The sequence below is a fragment of the Tetrao urogallus genome (assembly GCF_951394365.1).
Source record: "Tetrao urogallus genome assembly, chromosome: 4".
NCBI lineage: Eukaryota > Metazoa > Chordata > Aves > Galliformes > Phasianidae > Tetrao > Tetrao urogallus.
The window spans coordinates 46,467,336-46,488,186 of record NC_136817.1 but is presented as its reverse complement, the minus strand read 5'-3'; the positions used below and the strand labels follow the sequence as shown (position 1 = coordinate 46,488,186).

Here is a 20,851-nt window from a genome sequence, read left to right as displayed (position 1 = left end):
AAGTCTGTTTCAGTCCTTTCCTCTCTAGTTCTGCTTTGTCTGTGCTCAGAATGTGCCTGCTGACTGCCTTCCTCAACTTGGTGACAGCATGTGTCAAGGACCAGGCAAAACCAGACACTCCTAAGAGCTTTAGGCGTAAGCCACTCTAAAGCCCTTGGGTCAATGTGACCACAATAATTCATGAATGCGTTTATGTTGAAAGGAGTGATAGTTGCAAACCAATATTTACACTGCCTGCATTACCTTCTTATCCTGCGAATCCAGAATATTATCCAGCCATTTGTATAAATAGCCATCAGATGAGAGCCCAACATTATCTGCCACAGGGCCACAACACAGTACAGCAGACATAGCCTTTAGAAAGTAAAACACTACATTTCAATAACTCAGATACAGCAGATGTGTTTTTATCAAGCCCATTAAAATCCCAGAAAACAATAGTCTATTTTGACAGATAAGAAAGACTATGGATAACAAAAAGCAAATAACATTTTGTTAAAGAAATACTTCAATCAAATCAGGTTATTCTGAACTCCCAAGTAAAAGGTAAAAGTGAAAAGCTGACTTACGCAAGAATTTATATGACATTTTTATTATTAACGAACATTACATAAAAGCCTTTCTCCTTAGGCAGATGAGAAGTCATGGGAAGTCAACACTTACTAGTGATTTTAAGTAATTCTTATACTAAGTGCAATGGTTTTGCATACTGCAAAAAACAAAATTATCAAAACTGAGCAAGTAGGTAGAACAGAGAAATAATAAAGTCATAAATGACAAGGATATGAAAACTACCTCCAAAAAGCCGAGATGTTAAATACACATTAGCAAAATCAACTTGGGAATTTATTTTCAAAGTTCAGAAAGTATTAAAATACCTTTAATGCACAGTATTGGTGTCTGTTTATTTGCATGTTCCTATCACTGTATCTATCCAGGGGAGTAAACATGATACTAAAAGGACCTGCCCAATGACTGAACAACATAAACAGACTGTGGCGGAGACTTTGCTGTGGAAAGACACTTCTTCTCTGGTGGACTGAAAGAAAAGCAAATAAAGTTATAAACACTTCTAGTATTATTTTTTAAAATAATGTACATAAAAGAGAATCAGGCTATAAAAGGGAAAAAGTAAAGACGCGCTATTTCAAAATCATAATAGCTGGATGTAGTTTTACTGTTATCATGCTTAATGTCACTGAGGTATAAGGATAAGCTATTTATTAATCTAAAAAAATGCAAATGCATTGTCAGCCAAGAAGACTTTTGCTGGATGAGAAAATTACTTGTAGCTTCTAAACAGTATCAGATACCTCTCTTAAAAACCCTCATTTGCTGAAGCTGTGTTCAGAATAGATGGTATATTTTTATTAATGTATTATGCAAATTCAGGTAAGTAGAATTTTTTTGATGCTTTAAAAAAAAAATACAAAACATTCTATCAGAAGTTATCAAGATCTATTTACATACCTGGAACATTTTGAATGATATTTGCCACTAAGGCACTAAAATGGCATCGGATATCTTTCAATGTATCAGAATCCTTTTCATTTTCTGCTTCTAGGAGTTGTCTTGTTAGATCAACATACTCAAGTAAAGTGTTGTTGAGGGAATGTGTTTCATTATCAAGGCCACCACTTGCACTTAAAAATAAAAATATTAAACTGTATGCTAAATATACATCTTTAAAAAAAAAAAACAAAACAACCAAAAAACCCAATCCTTATCTCCTTCTCTTTAATAGACCTCACCATTGCAAACACTGAATTCAAAGTCAGCTTTTCCCTAAGCTTGTTTCCTTGCTATATAAAAAAAAAACAGTGAAAGTAAACAAATAAGCAAGCGTTATTTTTGACAGCTCCCTCATCCTTCTACAGAATGAGATCTTACACTGGGAGTAATTGTTAATGAAAAATTGCAATTTCAGAAACACAACAAATTAATTAATGATACTTCACTGTAGAAATCTATATTACACAGTGATCCTGCTCATCAGTGCAGCCCCCACCTGTGACTAATGACACCAGCATCTGCCAACAGTTCAAATATTCGTACTAGCTGTACACGTAAAATATCTCGACGCCTGCGCCGTTTCATGTTCTGTGCAACAGAGGAAACACAGAATTAGATGAAGTGGGGAAAAAAAACATAAAACTGCATGGCACAAAAAAGTATTATTTTATTTAGACAACAACTTGCATGAATTATCAGAAGTGCAAAACTTCTATGAACGGTTACCAAAACGCCTACTTATCTTAACAGATCAGGCAGTGAAGAAAAGTTATTCCTTTTGTAATTGCAAGATACACCAAGTTTATTATTACACATATTAACGAAATAATACACTTTTTGTCACTCTCCTGTCATGAAATGTGACATGTAAAACAATGAACTGAAGAACAATACCAATCTTTCTGTGCGTGTAAGACTAAGAAAACACACTATGCTCCAGTAACATTCTGAAACAAAAGTCATGTTCCATCTCATCATCTGTATTTAATTATGAATTTATTAGTTCATGAGTTTATTAACATGAATACAACAGTTACCATAAAAAAATTCTGAATAATCATCTGTGTTTGTGTTTACAGAGATTATTATTTCTGTGGATACCCACAGGGGCTTCTAAACCCTACAGTAAAACATCCTCTCCATCAGAAGACTTTTATTCAGTGCAGACAGCCAGGTGAGCTCAGCCATTTCCATTTTAAAGAACTAAACAAAGCCGGATGACAGTAGAAATCAATGCCATCTTAGGAACTACTAATTGCAGGCAGCATTTAACTATGCTAAACCATGCTTAAGAAACATAAATTAAAGAATGTGGAAAAGCTTACAGTAATTTCTACTCATTCAAAACTAAACTCCTTTGATATAAGAATAATACAGAGTTCAAAGCAGAACTCTTATACTGTAAACAGCTCACGCTAATTTGAAAAGGAACGTTTCATTTTGTTACCTGGTGTTTTGACAGCTTTAAGGTGCAGAAGCATAACTAACAGTTATTTACTATCATTTTTGAGAAGATAGCTAAAACTCTGTGCCAAATATAGGAAAAACATCTAATTACCTCTGGCCTTCTTTCAAGTGCTTCCTTAATTATAGGATGTAGCTCTTCTATTAGTTCCCTGAATTAAAATAAAATAATCAAAAGAATATGAACAACCATTAAATTATCATCTTAACTGAAAGATATTTCATAATAAGTGTTAAAATTTCATTTAAAACACCCTTAGGTTTTACTTATAGCTTTCTGACATAAATAAGCATTTACAAGAGATGTTTCTGAGAAGATTTTCCTCATTTAAATACAAAGCACCAAATAGCTTTCTCAGTAACTACACTAAATTTTCATTTAGAGAGTTCTAAGTTATATTTCTATCAGGTATTATTTTCATTCACCTTCACATCCAGGATTTAACAAAGCCTTATGTTGCAAGTAGATACTATCAGATAAAAGCGATGTTGGCAGCTAATCATATCCTCTTCTTGCAACTGTCACTGTGCATTTACTTAATAAACACTCCTTCTCTAAGGCCAATAATGATATGCTGACAGACTAGTCAGTCCAGTCTCTATGAAAACTGAAAAGCAATGATTTGATGCTGTGGTTACATTTCCAATTGGCAGTGAAGCTTCACAGTTTTTTCTCAGTTCCTTCTGCCAAACTCCAATTATCTCATGACTCCATGAAAAGGGGCAAAGGAACATGAAAGAGATCAGCAGTGTAGATCTATGCAGACAGCACACTAAGGTAAAACTTACTAATTCTACTTTTACAATCAATAGTATAGCAATAACCTCCTCTGTTTTAGGTTTGCTGCAGTGTGTCCCTGTGTCCCACATTTTTCTGTGTACTTTTAGTGCTGTTCTAATTTACACATACCAAAAGCATCATCCACTGAAGTTTTCATGTTAAATGACTGATTCCCCTGGTACAGGGGTCCTCCTTCAGGAAATGTGTTAAGGTGTTCAGAAAGTTGCAAAAACTTTCATTAAATTACATGAGACTTAAGCATGGTGATGGATAGTTCCATATTTTTGTTCAGATTAACAACAAAAAAAAAACAAACAGGTGTTTGTTTTTTTTGTGATTATAAGGTTTTTTGGTAAAACACACTCAAAGGTTGGCTTTTGGGAGAGAGTACACAACAAACTAGACACGTGACTAATAATAGAAAATAAAAGAGAAAATGAGTATTCTAGGTTTAAGTGGTGTTATCAATTATGTTTAGTACCTCTACAACCATGACTGTAACTAATATGTAAACGTCAACAGTCCATAGTCTCTTCCTCCATAGGGCAGTCTTTAATACCAATAAAAGGCATAAAAACAATAAAATTAGTTCAGCTTCTAAAAAATCATTGTCACAGAGCTAAGTGCTAGAAAAGAATGATAATCAGTTTTCACAGATTTTCTAATGCTTAAGAAGGCCTTTTTCTGAGTTCTGTTTCCCCAGCTTTGTACTCATCAGCATAAAACCAGATGAAACACAGCAATTACCTAAAAGCTCCTGGGTTGGTCCTGCCAAGTCCCAGCACAAGGGATTCTGTAATTTCCATGCTCTCAGAGCGCATCATTGGAACTATGTGCTTAAACAAGGAAGAAGGGGATGGAATGCCAATGATCTAAGAAGAAAATCAGAATAAACCTGAATGAAGCAGTTATCCAACGTGCAGGTAGTAACATTAAAACATCTGCTACATTACTGGATTCTTAAGTACTGATCTGAACTACTCATGATAAAAACAAGGTTTCTGACCTTTGGCGTGGAAAACAAATTTCAGAAATGGTACAAAATGCACATCCTTTCCCTGTAGTGAACAAACATGGATGAAGATAATTGAGAAAAAAAATCTGCAGTTATCTGCCCTGAACTTTTCTGTTTTGTCACTGAACCTAAAAAGCTTCTGGGAAGACTTCATCCCATCTGTTCGGCAACCTACTGAGGCACTGTGCTGAGCACACAAGAGAGCTGAAATAGATTGTTACCAGGGCCAATGACTCTTCGAAAAGAGTTGAGTATGCATCTATGCAAGACCTTTACAGGCAGCTGAGAGGCAACGGCACTACATACCTTTACATCCTCCATGTGAGAGGCATCTCCAAAAGTTTGAAAATCAAAAATAAACAGTGACTTACAGGTTTGCGTGGCCATCTTTGAATCATATATTTCTGAGGGTCTTCTACACTAATCTTCAAGACATTCTGATTATAGGAATATTTCCATATTTCATTTTCAGAGAAAAACCTTAATGAGAATTTTGTTAGCTCTCCAATTCATACTTGCATATTCAGTTTAGAGGAGAGCTTACAAAATATTCTAAGATCTTCTGTTTCTTTAGGAGGAAAAGTAAGCCTGTTAAAATTTCATTTTGCAGTTTCTCAGATTTAAGGACAGAATCTTGGTAACAACTGGAACAGGCTGCTTCTGCCAAAAATCTGCTGTACAATCTATGAGTTATCTTCACTGCCTTTACTCCATCTTCCAAAGGAAGCCAAAGAGGAGATTAAAGAAAAAAAACAACCACACAAAAGAACACCCAACTATGTCTGCAGATAACATGAAGTAATGCAGACAAAACTGTGGTTAGGAAAAATATAACAAAGTATAGTGCCTGAACAGAACACTACCTCAGCTAGTGGAGAAGTGTGAGGCTATTTGCTCAGAATTACAGAGGTCTTCCGACAGGAAAGAAAAAAAAAAAGTAAAACAAAAAAAGAACGGAAGACAAAATATTTCCTCATTATTACCAGATAAGACTTTGAAACTGGGTTAATGTTTTCATTACATGAGTAGATTTTGTCTGAAAAACCACAGGTAGAAATGCCTTTATCGTATGGTTTGGAAGAAACAAACTGAACCTTATCCAAAACAAATGAAAAAAGGCATTTTAAACATATTTTCAGATAAATTACACAGCCTTCGAAGAATCATGATAGTTGTCATAAGCCTCAAGTGGTTGTATTTCAGTAGTAGCTGCAGTATTTACAGCAATCATTAGAAGAACCTACTCTTGAATCGATGCTGTAGCCACTGTCAGGGGTAGACGCCAGCGTCTCAGGAGGGGAACATCTCACAGAGCCAGTGGAAGTAGAGGAGCTTGAAGAAGACGCTGCACTGCAGCAAAGAATCAGGTAGTTTCTCCAGAGCCCAATGTAGGAGTCACTGCTTGTAGTTGTATTCACTTTCTTTGCATTGATAGGGCTGCTATTTAAAGAAAAAAAAGCCCAATATAGTAAATAATGCCTAGGAGGTTTTGTTTCTCTATTGAATTCATTTTTAAATTGTGTGTCTGTTTCTGTTAACATAGTGTGCTCCCAATAAATTATTCAGATCAGACTTGTACATCAATAATGTATGTTTTTATAGTCAAACTTGTAGAACTACAATATTGCCTAAGGCATGAATCAATCTTTACAGCAGATAATATTTTTTTCCAAATAGAACTGATCTACCTTTTTTTATATGAATGAATGAAATCCATAGAAAATATTAGGAGTGCATGCTGCCTCACCAAAACATAACAGCATTAGAATGATGATGAATCCTGAAAGAATACAAGTAAATTAGACTCTATTCCTTTAGAAATGAGCTTACTTTATATCCACTTGTGGAGACAGCATCTGGAGTCTGGTATAAGCAAACATCCAAGCATAGCTTACAGCTGTTGGGCAGTGTTTTGGAAGATTTTCCTGCTTCATAAAACTTGAAAGGCTTATAATCCACGGATCTTGGCCTTGAGTCACATGTGCAAATATCCATATATGTGATGGACTGACCACATCAAACTGGTGGCTGATTGGAGAGGAACTCCAATCAGCCAAAGTCTGTAAATCCACTGAACTGGGACAGTATAGTAAAGTAGTCTGTACACATTAAAAAAAAAAACAAACAAAAAAACCCAATGAATTTCTATGCATATTAAGTAATACTTTTTCACTTGTAGATTTTCATTCTGAAATGTGAGTGTCAAAACTATATTTAGGTATAGTTAAAACACATTATTTAATTCATGCTATTTTAGAAAAGTTCCTTAATATGAGCAGTGATAGAAACAGGTTGGAAAGGAAATAAATACTAAGTAAACTATTTTTAAAAAATGGCATTTGACTCATGATAACTTATTCTTCTAAAAGATTCCAGACTTTTAAAGTCTTACTACTGAAATACAACTCATTTCCTAAGCCTAAACACAGCAAAGCTTCTCTTCAACCGTTAATAGTTTAAAGATAAATATATAACAAGGGAATTCAGATCAATCAGAAACCGTACAATGTTGTTGTCAGCCTCAAATCATTCCTCAATTTTTGTTCTGAGAAATAGCTTTGGAGGCCCTGGATGTTTTTTTGCTGTTTGTTTTTTTTCTTTTCTTTTTTTTTTTTTTTTAAGCTGATAAACTGTTGATAAAATTAGCTTGAATATAACGACACTGCAATTTAAAAGACATACCAAAATGCTTACAGAAATGCATCATCTTACACTCAAGTTTAAGATAAAATCTCTCCTACCTGATCAGCACCAGTAAGATGTATGAAACTCTCCAGGATAGAAGCACTTTGTCTGTCCATTACATCTATAGCCAATTCATCATCACTCTAAAAAACAACAACAAAATAACCCAAAAAACATAAAAATCACAAAGTCAGGAAAAACAGTATTTTTTCATTAAGCTTTTACATGAATGGATAATCAACTCCTACCTTAGAAATTTCTAGAAGAGTGAACAAGGCCCTTATTTCTCTAAGCACGCTGACTGCTAATCTTCTCGTTGCAGGCCTTGTGCTGCAAAGAATGACCAAAGCAAAGCCTTCCACCACATGAAATACGTTGGAATAAAGGGTCCTCTCCAGAGGAAGGGTATGGGCAGCCCCGCTGGAGACACCACGCTAAGAAATAAGCACAGAAGTTAAACAAATGAAGGAAAAAGTAAACACAATCAAATTATAGTGTCATTATTAGTGATGACAGAGTTAATCATCAGATATTTAGATCTTCTCTACTTGTCGTATTTTAAATTATGAAAATGGCACAGCATCAGCTAGCTTGTATTTTTTTCTCTCTGAATTCAGTCCAAACATCACAAGGAAGTCCTTCTTATTTTACTTCCTCACGTAAGTGATGAAATGAGGGCAAAATTCAACAAGAGTAAATGACTCTCTCTCATAATTAATATTACATAAAATGATTTCTCATAACCCTTGTACCTCTTTTCTATTAGTGGAAAATGGTGCTGTTTTGCTAGCTCTGCTGCTTAAAAGTGCTATTTAATATTTCCAATTCCACATGTTGAATTTGGTGTAAAAAAAAATGTGGCAATTTATCACTGTTTAGAGAGTACTTAATATTAAATTATATTTTGGGAAAAAAAATAAAATAATATGTCTAAATATCTTCAGTATTGTAAGAAAGTAAACAGAATTTTTATTACTTTAATAAAAAAAGCATATTAACAAAACTGCATATAGATTAAATTATGTTTTGATATCAAGGGATTGTATTTAAAATACCTGAGAATCTTGAGCTTTATTATGCATTTGGGCTGCTTGTTTCCACTGATTTATGAGCTGCACTAACATTTTTACTGCATTGTCAAGAAGCGTTGGGTGGATGTCAGTCACTTCACGCACAATAAAATACACAAATCCTGAAAGAACATCTTCTCGCCAATCTGGAAAATCAAGCATTAATGCTTGGAGTGTATTGAAAGCCAAGGCACGGAGTTCTTCATCCATATGAATTGTCAGCCTGTTTAGAAAAAATACCAGTATCATCAACTCTAGAATTGCATATTCTTAACCAGCCTTTATGAATTCAAGTTTGGTGCTGTCTTCTGCCTTTATTGTACAGTGCAGAATACCACAGAGATGCATTCTCTGCACTGAATACATCTGCAACTAGCTAAGACAAGATCCTGCTAGAAATATAGCAAAATAAAGTAAGACTTCAAAAAACTGAGTGCAAGAAAACAGTTTTCATGAGGGATAATCATGTCTTTTGTATATGTGTTTATCTGAGTGAAACTGATCTTAGAGGTCAGCATGGAGGTATCTTGTGATGTGCAGGTTACTGTTTTTCAATGCTTCCTGTCTTCTATGAATAAATAGTGTTACAAAAGCCTTAATTACTCTTGCCCACTTAACTAACATTTACATATTTATAATTCAACACACTCTATGCAAATGAGCTTGTAATTCCAAAACTACAAGCTGAACTGTTCTCCTACACCAAGACTATCTTTATATTAAAAAATGAAATATAACAAATAAATAAACAGAAGAAAAATGTATTGCTCCAGTAATAACTGAAGACTGCCTGCACATACCTCAACTACCTGTTCTCACTGAATGCTCAGACTTCCTACCTGCAGACACAACTGCTGAAGGCAGGCAAGAATAAGAGCGATCGATCTGTACACAGTGGACTTGAACTTCATAGTGAGTTGACTCACATACTCTATATTATATAAGGAGCTTTTAAAAAGGAATATTCACTAAAAGTTATTTTATTTCACTTACCTTGCAAGCAATTCAATGAGGTCAGTCCTGCTCATACCATCTGGAATCAGCCTTGGAATAGCAGCAATACAAGTTCTGAATAAATCTATCTTAGGCTTTCTTTCACCTCTACAAAACCAGTTTGTAAACAACAAAACAACAGAAAATCCACATCAGTATATCACAGAGATTTTCAATCTTAGGTCAAAACTTAAGAAGGTACTAGAAAATTTTTAGCATTAATTAATGAAATCAGAATGAATTTAATATTCAAACAAAAAGCCTAAATTTGTAATGTAGCAATGTGAAACATTACAGCACAAGAATAATACAATATAAGTTTGACAGTGGATTTTACACATACGTAATCATGTCTTCAGGTTCTTTATTGGACATCTGCACGCTAGTCATGCACATGGGCCTTCCAACTTCTTTGTCCAAATGCCTAAGTATGCTGTCCAGAGCTTTTCTGACTTGAGGATAGTATATTGACATTCCTGAAAAGGCACAGAGATCCAACCACCTCTTTCACTATTGCATATTCTCACTCACTTTTCACATTCTTATTAAAATATATACCACGTTCAGCTTAGGACAAATTTCTTATTGTACAAAACCTCTCAAACTAATTTTAAGTGCAAAAAAGAGGCATATCAAGCAAGCAGTAGGAGGTATTGTATGAAAGTAGAAGTTTCCTTCAGGGAAGAACAAAAACAGAGAAGTAATTATTAGTTGCTTTTCTCATTTCTGAGTATTTTAGTTCTAGCTTGAGACTGTCTTTTAGAGACAACTATTTCATCTGCAGATCATGAACCAAACAAAGGGATAAAAAATGTCTCACTCCAACGCAGCTGTATTTTGGAACACTGTAGAGTGGATCAAAGGAACAAAAATTTCCATGCTAATTACCAAACTCAGTAATTTTGTGTGCTAATCCAGCAGTTTTTAAAAAAGCCACAGATCCAGTCTTGGACACCAGAAGTTCAATATCGTCTAGAGCTTCTCTCTAAAGAATCATGTTAAAACATGCTATAACTAAATTCTCCATAAAAATTAAAATAAATATAGAAATAAAGATACACAAACGTATTATTTGAGAATAACTGAGAACATCTACGTACGTACTGGAATGTAAAATTCCAAAAGACCAGTACATACCTATAACTTTTGCTTCCTCATCTGTCAGTGTTTTATTAAGAAAAATTTTCTTCACACGCAGAGTATTTCCTGAGGGAAGAACAACTCCTGTTGTTGGCATTGGTGGTTCACCATCTTTCTGCTGCAAACTATCTGCTATGACAAGGAAGACTCTGAGGCCTATATTCATCCTCTTCAAAAGCAACAAAGGGAAGAAAAAAGAAGTAGAATACAAAAGGAATTATAACATTAAAGTAACACAAAACACAAACTGCGTTTTCCCTCTGTAAGCAGACAGCATTAGTAGGACAGGCATGATTTAAATATTACCCATTAGAGTAATGAAAGTATGAACAAAATTTTAGTGTTGAATGCCTTCTCACATCTCTGATTCCAGTCAACAAAACTGGCATGGACAAATCGACTTAATGTTTCGGAGTAAATAGGATTAAATGAGTTAATATGAATGATAAGAATGATATACACAAGAAACACATTTTTACATCTCATCTATTACACTGGCTTTGTAAGAGCTGGGTATGAAGTCCCTGAAGAAAAGGCTTTATGGTTATACACAAAAGCACACATACTGGGTTTACAGTTGTAATGAGCTGAAACTGCAGTAGTGTTGCTGGCTTACTCACCAGACATGGGACAGCAATTGTACACAACTATTTATTTCTTTAGCTAGTAACAACTAGTTATTTCTTTAGCTTTATCAGAACATCTTTTTTGATATTCATTAATCTGCTTTCATGACAGCTCAAAAATAGTTAACTACAGTTCCAAAAACTTCACCCAAACATCCTGTTCTCACTGCATGCAAGTAGTAAGTTTGTTTTACCTCTGGATTAATTGTGAAGGTTTTGGGTGATTTTCCAACACTAAGAAGATCAAATATTATTTCTTTCATTGCAAAATCCAAGCGTTCCTATAAAGGAAAAAAGGTTTATACATAAATTCTTGTTTATCTTTCTATGCATAGCTTAATTTCTTCCTTATAGGCAGTAGGTATCATGCCTTAGAAGTTCAAAAATATAAAAATGATATTTTAAAAGTTTTAAAATATTTATTTTTCTTACATACCCTTATGAATTAATAACACTCCTAAAAAAGTAATACAGTTCAACACTCCTAACGCAATGTATTAAAAATGTCAAAATACACTACATTGGCATTAATATACTGGTGAAGTCCATGTGAGTTAGAAAATTAATCAATTAAGGTTGCATTTGCAATCTCAAATTACAATTCAGGTTCTCTTTGAATGGTCATATACTATTGGACTTCAGTTTCAATCGGTGCAAGAGATGCCAAATAAAAAAAAAATATCAAATTGGCATGGCAGATGCATTTTTCTGTTTTCTTTTTTTTTAACGAATACAGCTCAGTTCTTGAACAAGTTCAGAAATGTAATATACATGCTAGAAAGAAAAATGGAACAAATGAGTCTGATACATGAGTCAATTGAACAGTCCTTCAAAAAGCATATTTTATTCCTGCTTCAGTTAGGCAGCTCTTATTATTGATGACAGTTGAGTTAGTTAAATAAAGCCTTCACAGTAGGTTACTAATTACATCTACTTCATTCTGAGAATGCCTGATTTCAGACCCTGGGATCTCATTAGTAGAAGTGTCAAATGGAAAATTCTGCTTGTACCTACTTTGGTGAAAATCTATACCAAAGAATAGAAACTTCAGCATTTACTCTCTGCTAAACTTCAGTTCTCCATCTGTTCAACACAGTATAAAAAAAAAATACACTGAACTCTTAAAAAGCATTCTGAAACTAGGGTGAGGGGGCAATAGAAGAGTTCACCATGAAACTGTATTCAGATACAAAGGCAAAAGAATAAAGTAAATAAAGCACAGGCTTTTACAGTTAGGCTGCTTTACTTTGCAGGTTAAAATACTTGATAATTAAAAATAATTTAAACTTAGTGTTAAAATGAAGAACCCTAGAAATAAAATTGAGAGCATAAAGGATTTTGCATCCTGTTTTTATCTCTGTACAAACAGAAGTAGGTCATTTTGGAAACTGAAGCACAGACAAGCTATCTGTAAGATGGAAAAAGAAGTCTAATTTATAAGGTTAAAGATGAATGAGTATTGTATCCTGTGGGATCACCCCCTGCATTTTGATATTAAGATAACAGAAGCATCTAAAACAATACAAATTGTAATGCAGTAGGAACTACACACTAACATACACGTTGCAATTTTTTTTTTCCAGTCTACTGAGGTTAGACTCCCTGCTAAATACAAATGGACTTTAATGTTCAGATACGCTGTCCCTGATGAATATATTATAACGGAATACTGTAAGTATATCACTGTACTTCATTTATCTTCATACGTATACAGACACATCCGTTACAGAACAATACAAATGTAAATACTAACCATCATAACACCTACAAATCATAGTTACTGAACTTCAAAGAAAAATAATTTTGCCACTTGAAGAAACGAACCAGTCATTCTATTATTATTTGGGGAAATTTTATTCAATACAATTAAACTCTACAAGTATTTAAAAAAACAGCCCATAATTTATATTTCTTACAAATAATGCTCATAATATTGTATCTCTACCTAGATATATTCTTACCTGAGCAATGAACTGAATAATCTTCACAAATATATTCAGAGGTGTGTCTCGTGGGACCACGCTACGTGATCCTTTTGGAAAAAGTGCTGATACAATGCTCATGAGACGACTACAAGAATTGAGAAACAAATGTAAGAAGTCAAAAAATTGTTCTAAGAATAATTTTTTGCAATTGCCTATTTGTTGAGATTCAAATCAGAAGGATGTAGGATTGACTACTGCATACCACAGAAGGCAGTACCTTCCATTTCAACTCTGTTGTTGAGGGGATTATAACGAGTTAGTTTATATGCAGACCAAAATCCTGCTTTTGAGCTACTCAGTCAGGAGGAGGAGCAAATGCTGAATGACTACTCCAAATTCTCACTGTGCTAATTTGCAAAAACACGTCTTTTCATTCTTTTCATTTCCAGCCTATACTTAGTGATGGGCACTTCAGATCCCATTTGTTATGGTATCAGTAGAGCCTGCCAACTAAATTTCCTGTTTTTTATCTCTCTATCCACTTATGTCATCACACACATATAAAAAGGATTCATTCTCCTCTTCAAACTAACCAAGTTCCTCTGGTTTTCTCTATTAAGATGAAGTTTCTGTTTCTCTACTTATCCAACAAGCCCATCCCCTAGGTGACTTTGGAATGTTTTTTAACATCACAAAGGAAAAAAAAGAAACTTAGAATCCCTTGTGCAAAGAACTTACCTTTGAGTTACAGTGTTGCTTTCACATTTTATTCTAATAACATAAACCCACAACAACCTATACAAAGATTCCAGTGCAACTCGGGACATTTTAGGATCTTTATTCTGTAAAATAGAAGAGAAATACAGTTACCGTTGCCTGCAAGACATTCAGGAAATCATACTATTACTCTTCTGACTTTTGAGAATATTTTCAACTATTTTTAAGAAAGAAAGCTGACATGTTTAATACTGACTATAAGTTTTACTGTGTATATTTAAAACCAAGCATGCATTGCACATTTCCAATACTATTTAAATACTTAACAAGTAATTTCAGAGTGCTTTATATGCCTTTCACTCTGAAAGCAGAACATTAACTAACAGCCCTCAGGATGAACACCAAGAGCATATTGCCTCAAAGAACTTTTCTTAGAAAGTAACTGATATCCACTTTATAGCAAACTAACTTGTAATTTTATCTAAAACATGGGAGTAGCTGCTTAGGATCAGGCACAAAGTCCATCTAAGCGCAGTATTCAGCTTATGAGAGCAGACAGTAGCAGGTGCAGAAGAAAAAGATTGCAGGGCAAGCATTAATAAATTATGCATGGTATGAAATTCACTTTCATCCTAAAGCTTCTTCAAGGAGCTTAACTTTGCTCCTTCTAGCTCTTTCACTGTTCAGAACACTGAGTGACAATAACGTTTGTCACATCAACTCCAGTAACCTCTTTTTTTAGCTAAGGATGCTCGCTGTATTTATAATCTTGAAGCATTCAGTGGGACTCTTGGAATTCACCATTAGTATTACAAACTGGAAATAAATGACTCCCAGGTGGAACTTTTTAGGCACTGTCTCAGTTTAAAAATATATATATATTCTTTCCCATCTCGTGGTGTTGTCTTGTTTCAAGACACAATGTTTCTGCCTGATGGCTTGAACACAATAAATTTCACTTTTTGTGGCCTCAATCACAAACCAATGGTCCAGTGTAGCACTTCCAGGACAAGTGGAGTGTAAATTCAGACTGTGATAGCTTTGATTTCAACCAACTTAAACTGTGCCCCTTCTCCCTCCCACCAAAAAAAATAACAATTACATAATTATTTATCATAGCTTATCTACAGGCCAACATTTCTTTATGTTCCAAGTAAGATTATGAATTAATCTGTCCATGCTTTAACAAATACTACCCATAATGCAGCATTTAGAACTTTTCTTAGTAGTAGTAACCCACTTGAGTAATGCTCTGGTTTCCTTATATCTGATAAAGGGGAAAATAATTTACAGTTCAGAAGAAAACCAAAATTAAAAAAAAAAAAAAAAAAAAAGAACAAGTTTAGGTAGCAGACATTTACGTAATTTGGTTTACAACACTCCATAGCTGAGAAGGTTTATCATTCTGACTGGTTATGATGAAGCTTGCAACTTTGTCAGAAAAGCAAAATGTGTGAATAGGCATTCACTTTTTTAAAAGTGTAAAAACATTAAAAATGCAGCAGTACTTCTGGACTTAAGCACTGAAAAGCTTCATTACCTCTTACTACAACTAGAAAAAAAACAAATATTTTACAAGAAAATGGCTTTTCTTTTTTCTTTTTTTTTGGTCTAATTATGGCACGGTTGTATATCTGCTGTTAGTACGCCAGTATTTCCTTTCCTCTATGAGATTTCTGCATCTAGAATGCAGTAAACAAGTCTATGCAGCCCCACAACCTGACTACATTTCAGCATTTTTAGCTGATGTCTGACAGATTTTAAAGCATTCTCTTTTGTGGGTTGTTTGTTTTTTCCCAAGCACAGCTCTGTTTCAAATCCTAGAATTATTTGCACAGATAAATGATATCAGAAAACTATGGAATAAACTTTAAAGAACTGTATCTCAGTTATAAAACAAAAAAATAAGAGCAAATCTACAATGGTCTAACATGACACATTAAGACAAGTCAATGAAACATATCTCAATGAAGGCAAGAAACAAAACAGCATTTTTTCCATGTTAGTCAAATGTAGTCACTTACTGAAGAAAGTACTTTTTAATACTGATGTTAAACTTTTCTTCTGTTCTGAACTAAAACATTTCCTACTTTTTAAAACCTGCAAAACCAACAGTGTAAAAGTCTTTCAAGTTAGTGCACTGCAAGTTGTTACAGTAAATCAGTTTCACATTTTTTACTGTGAAAATGCTTTCAAGTTTGCTCACATGCAAGACATTTTTTGGAACAAATTAACAGAAAAAAAACCCATACATCTGAATATGTAGTTTAATTCCAGTGGAAACATGCACTGTTGTTCAGGGAAACCAGCTGTGATATTGATATGCAACCTCTCACATTCTCACCCCCTAGGACAAACTGATATCAGTTTTCTGTCTTTCTCCTTTGCTCCCTATCATGAGAAAAAGACCTTTAAAACATTCCGTGTCCTGTGGCTTCTTAACAATGCCAAGAGCATTTTTTACACAGAAAGGAAAGTACAAAATACAATGATTAACATAAAAAAGTACAAAATACATTATTTACACGAGACAAAGCAACATTTCACTGAGTTATAACAACATATTAACTCACCTGCAGGGTTTCTATTTGTTTTCTGATACTGTTGTTAGATGGCATCTAAATAAAGCAATGTGAGACAGCAAAACATAACAAACATGAGAATGGGAGGCACATGCATGTTAGATGAAAAAAAGCACAAAAACAACAGATAGCTGTACACCAAGGACTCTATTCAGTAGAAATAGTTTTTTCTATAGTGGCAAAAAAATGCTCCTGTACATTCCTTCCTCTCCCTGTAAGATGTAGAATCAATTTTCTGACAAACCTGCTAAAATTATTTTGTCTAAATACTAGTCAGAAAAGCAGGCAAAACGATTTTGCAATACTGACTGATGATACTGACTGGTGAAATTCAACACATTTAGCTCTCCTGAGCTCAAAGCTGCAATGGCAACCCAGCTAACATGTGGATTAAGGTGAGAGCAGTATATGTCAAGGCACTCTATTTGGTAGCCTCTAGGTCTGAACCAATCCCTTCCTACTCACTTATCTGCTATTTGCATTGGTCCAGACCCAGAGCTATTTAAGCCTTCCTCATAGCAGTAAGCAACTTAGCAGTAGGAAAGAAAAGAACTAACGCCTTAGGCTGCCTAAGTTGGGATGTTTTCTCCTCAGGCTAAGGCCACTCTAAGGATAACTAACAAGGCATGTACTGAAACCAAGTGCAAACAGTTTACAAAGACAATAAATCTTGCTAGATCAGGATTCAGAGCACCTTCAGGGATGTTATCAAGGACAGTGTAGCTGCCAAATAAAGTAACTGCACTGAAATACCACAGGGTATGAACACAGTGCACCAGTTACTACAGAGAGACTGTCAAGGTGTGAGATTTCACCCCACCAAAACAGGAGATGGCTTAATTTTCCGCCAGTGAAGTGTGGCCACAGGACATTCCTTGCCAGGCAAAAGAATGTACTTGGCAGTCATCATGGAATGAACTGAGCACCATGAGTTCACAGCCTGTGTCACCTCTTCAGTCTATGCTCATCGTATAGCATTCCTGTGACAAGGCCTTGGTGTTATGACTGCTGCAATTCTTAACTTCTCCATGTGACAGGGCTAAGATTGAACTTCTTAGCACTCCAAACTATTTCCCAATAACTGTCAGCATTACTTCGTTAAATAACATCAAAGATGCTAGACATGATGGGTTTAGAATCCTGATTGCATTTTACATACTTAACTGCAAATAAATAACTTTGGTGACTAGGAAATGAGGAAATAAAATGGGGAAAGGGAAATCTAAAAGACTAAGCTGCTGTGAAAATCAGATTTGTAAATTAATGAGATTACTTATGATAGATTGCATGCATTTAATTAGCTTCAGAAACAAAGGAACACATTCATTCACGAGACATAGGAGGACAGTAAGGGTGTAATTTTTAGGATTAACCTCAGAAAAGTTTCTGCATAAGGTTTCTAGGCACCTCCTCCACCCCTGGCCCCACAAAAAAAAACCTTGTAGTATTTGATAGGCCAAATTTAAGCAACCCCAAAAGCATCCTAAATAACTCACTGATGGCAAAGCATCAGGACACTGCCAATTCTGAGTTGCAGAAATTCATACATATAATTTCTGCTGAATAGAGCCTTACAATAAACGTGTTAAGCTGTTAGTAGTTAACAAAACTAAAAAAATATATAAAATGCATGCTACCAGTTGAATTCACTGGCTTTTATAGTTTTAATACATCCATTATCAGCAATGGACATTATGCCAGAAAAGTGCAATTCCTAGATTGTAAGAATTTTTTAAAAAGCTTTAAAACAAAACCAAAAGAAGCCTCTGTAAGCAAAATAAACAACATAAAAAATCTAGGCAAATATTGCAAGAGAATGTTAGGTGAAAAATATACAAAAACCCAACAAGCAACAGAAAAGTGTGGAAGATGTCATGAAAACAAAATGATCCTTAACAATCCAAGCAGCTAACCCTGTTTCCATTACACTTCATGCTGGTTTATGTATTTTAGCTTTGGAATCACCACTCATACCTAACCAGAATGAATATCGTAAAGGTCAATCAAAGAATTTATTAAAATTATCAAAATCAATGCTTAGGCAAAATCGTGAACTATGTTAATCAAAATTATGGAAAGAATATGTACAACAATTAATATTGTAAGTAACTCATGAAAAGAAATCCCTACTTTTTAAGCATCAAAATCTCCACATTTTGTCAATCAACTTTTGTTTACAATGCTAAGAACTGAAGCCACAAGGTTAAAAGGACACTGTAATTTTGATATGGAAAATACATATCACAAGCTGTACACATTATTTATTTTCAGGACTAGAGATTCATTTTCTGTCCCTTCAGTAAATGAACATAAATTATTTTCTCAAATGTAATCTTCAAATTACACTTTGTACTTTCTCTAGTAGACGACAGCATTTATTAGCAGAAACTTCTGTAGATTTTGCTCAACAAAACTGAAGGCCCCCATAAGGGAGATATCCATTTCCAGAATTAAATAACATCATAAAAGGTTTAGTATTAATGAAGACTAAAGACTTTTTTTTTTCTTTTTTAAATGACAGTGTCCTTTTAAATAGCTAAGTACTTGTTTTATTTGGCAGTCGGTGTCTGAGAACATACTGGAACAAATGCTACTGATTTGCAACAGTTTCTGAATTGAAAAGGACTCTTACCTTTAGATGTGACAAACAGTTCTGCAGGAAAACGTGCCAGTTATTTAAAAAAAACTGTTTCTGACTGACACACAACAGGCAGGTGATCAATGGATACAAAGCCTATGAGCAGGGGGGAAAAAGAATCGATCAAATTGCTCTTAGCAGACCTCCCAAGTCTTGTACATCGAGAATGAGATAGAGCTGGTTCCTGCCTCAGGCTCTCACAGCAGCTAGGACTAGTCACCAGGTTAGCGTTCTGCTGTAGCCTTTGCCCTGTATTAGGACATGTCTGCTAGCCAGGAGCGTGTTGTAAGCTGTGAGCTGCAGAGCTCACAGTATAGCGCCAGGGGACCACAGTGGAGCTCATCTACTAAGGCCTGATCTCAAGCAAAGGCTGCTGGCAGATCTCGCCCTTCTTACAATATTCGCTTTCCCTGCAATCTTATGAGTCATTTCACAGGGTCTTCTGTGGTGGGAGAGGGAGCTGCCTTTGAAGAAAAAAACAAAACCTATCAGCTCAGAAAAAACTGAGGCAGACTCGAGGTTGTCAGAGATTTTACTGCTCCTCAAGCTGTACTTTGATTAATCAAGAAAAACTGGCTTGATAATGGCTGTGAATATGCAAACTAGGATGACCTAGCTTTGCTTTTTTAACATAAAGATTTGCTTAAAATGTAGTCATGGGGAAAGAAATCTGTAGAGATTTCTATCAGAAAGAGGTAATAAGATACTTTGGAAAAAGAAGAATAGATTACATGTGGAGGGGAAAAAAACAAGCAGAACAAGACTACTTAATAGGCTGTTATTTTGCTGGTAAGTCTTGCCTGCCACTTCCATGTTTTTATTAGACATGATAGACCTTGTATGTAAGTTCTTATCAGAAGAGTTATCGGGTTAAATAACACTGTCCTAAAATGAACTAAACCAAGAGCAAGTATCAATTTAAAAACAATCTCACAAATGAGATAACAGCACCACAGCTTGCACAAAGAAACAGATAAATATCAAAGCAAATGCAATATATGTAGCATTAATTGGATTGTACTTGAACTGAAGAGTTGAGATTGAAATTAATACAGCTTTTAACATAAGATAATGTATTAGCTTAAAGGCCTACGATGAACAAAATGCAGAAGTTGAAATATTTCTTTAAAATACCAGCGAATGCTTCTTTCTTGAACTCAAGTCAAAGGTAGTCTGATAAAGCATCTCCACAAAATTTTTCAAACATGGCACATTCACTTCATTTTTAACAGCCTATTAAAAAAAATACACACATAAATTGATTTAAAATTTTATAAAGAAGGTATTTAAAACATGCATTAGAATGTTCATGGAATTTAAGAACATTCAAAAGTTAAATCTCATATTGGCTAAGCATTTGATAACAGTCTGAAATATAAACAGAAGCATAATGAACCATCACCATAGCTACATAAGTTACAAAACAACCAATTGCAAAACATTATTTTAAAAACACGGTTTGTTTTCCATACTTAAAGAAAAGAATGCAAAATAGTTAGCCACCATATAATAAATAAAACTACACTGAAACCTTTTAAAAGTACGATTTAATGTATTTCAAAAATAACAACCATTACTTTTTCATTGCTCCCCTTTTTCAGTGCTCCCCTTTCCTTTTATATCCCCTAATTATGAAAAACTGGAAACTTGAAAGAAATGACACACAGATTACTAGGCAATCAACAACACAAGTGGTCTTTGTA

The 20,851-nt window shown here is 34.6% G+C and overlaps 1 protein-coding gene across 1 annotated transcript in view; it reads right to left on the bottom strand.

The window, feature by feature from the left end:
• Window positions 1-20,851, bottom strand: part of FRYL (FRY like transcription coactivator) — a gene marked incomplete at both ends in the record, with an annotated part of 87,236 nt that overhangs the window by 49,269 nt on the left and 17,116 nt on the right. The window contains 19 exons of the mRNA XM_079534389.1: window positions 244-354; window positions 879-1,039; window positions 1,471-1,643; window positions 2,009-2,100; window positions 3,071-3,128; window positions 4,505-4,629; window positions 6,017-6,212; window positions 6,603-6,871; window positions 7,514-7,600; window positions 7,706-7,891; window positions 8,513-8,750; window positions 9,521-9,628; window positions 9,864-9,996; window positions 10,658-10,829; window positions 11,481-11,567; window positions 13,248-13,356; window positions 13,950-14,053; window positions 19,143-19,244; window positions 20,283-20,381. Coding sequence (XP_079390515.1) covers window positions 244-354; window positions 879-1,039; window positions 1,471-1,643; window positions 2,009-2,100; window positions 3,071-3,128; window positions 4,505-4,629; window positions 6,017-6,212; window positions 6,603-6,871; window positions 7,514-7,600; window positions 7,706-7,891; window positions 8,513-8,750; window positions 9,521-9,628; window positions 9,864-9,996; window positions 10,658-10,829; window positions 11,481-11,567; window positions 13,248-13,356; window positions 13,950-14,053; window positions 19,143-19,244; window positions 20,283-20,381 — 2,610 coding nt within the window. The remainder of the gene's footprint in view (window positions 1-243; window positions 355-878; window positions 1,040-1,470; window positions 1,644-2,008; window positions 2,101-3,070; window positions 3,129-4,504; window positions 4,630-6,016; window positions 6,213-6,602; window positions 6,872-7,513; window positions 7,601-7,705; window positions 7,892-8,512; window positions 8,751-9,520; window positions 9,629-9,863; window positions 9,997-10,657; window positions 10,830-11,480; window positions 11,568-13,247; window positions 13,357-13,949; window positions 14,054-19,142; window positions 19,245-20,282; window positions 20,382-20,851) is intronic.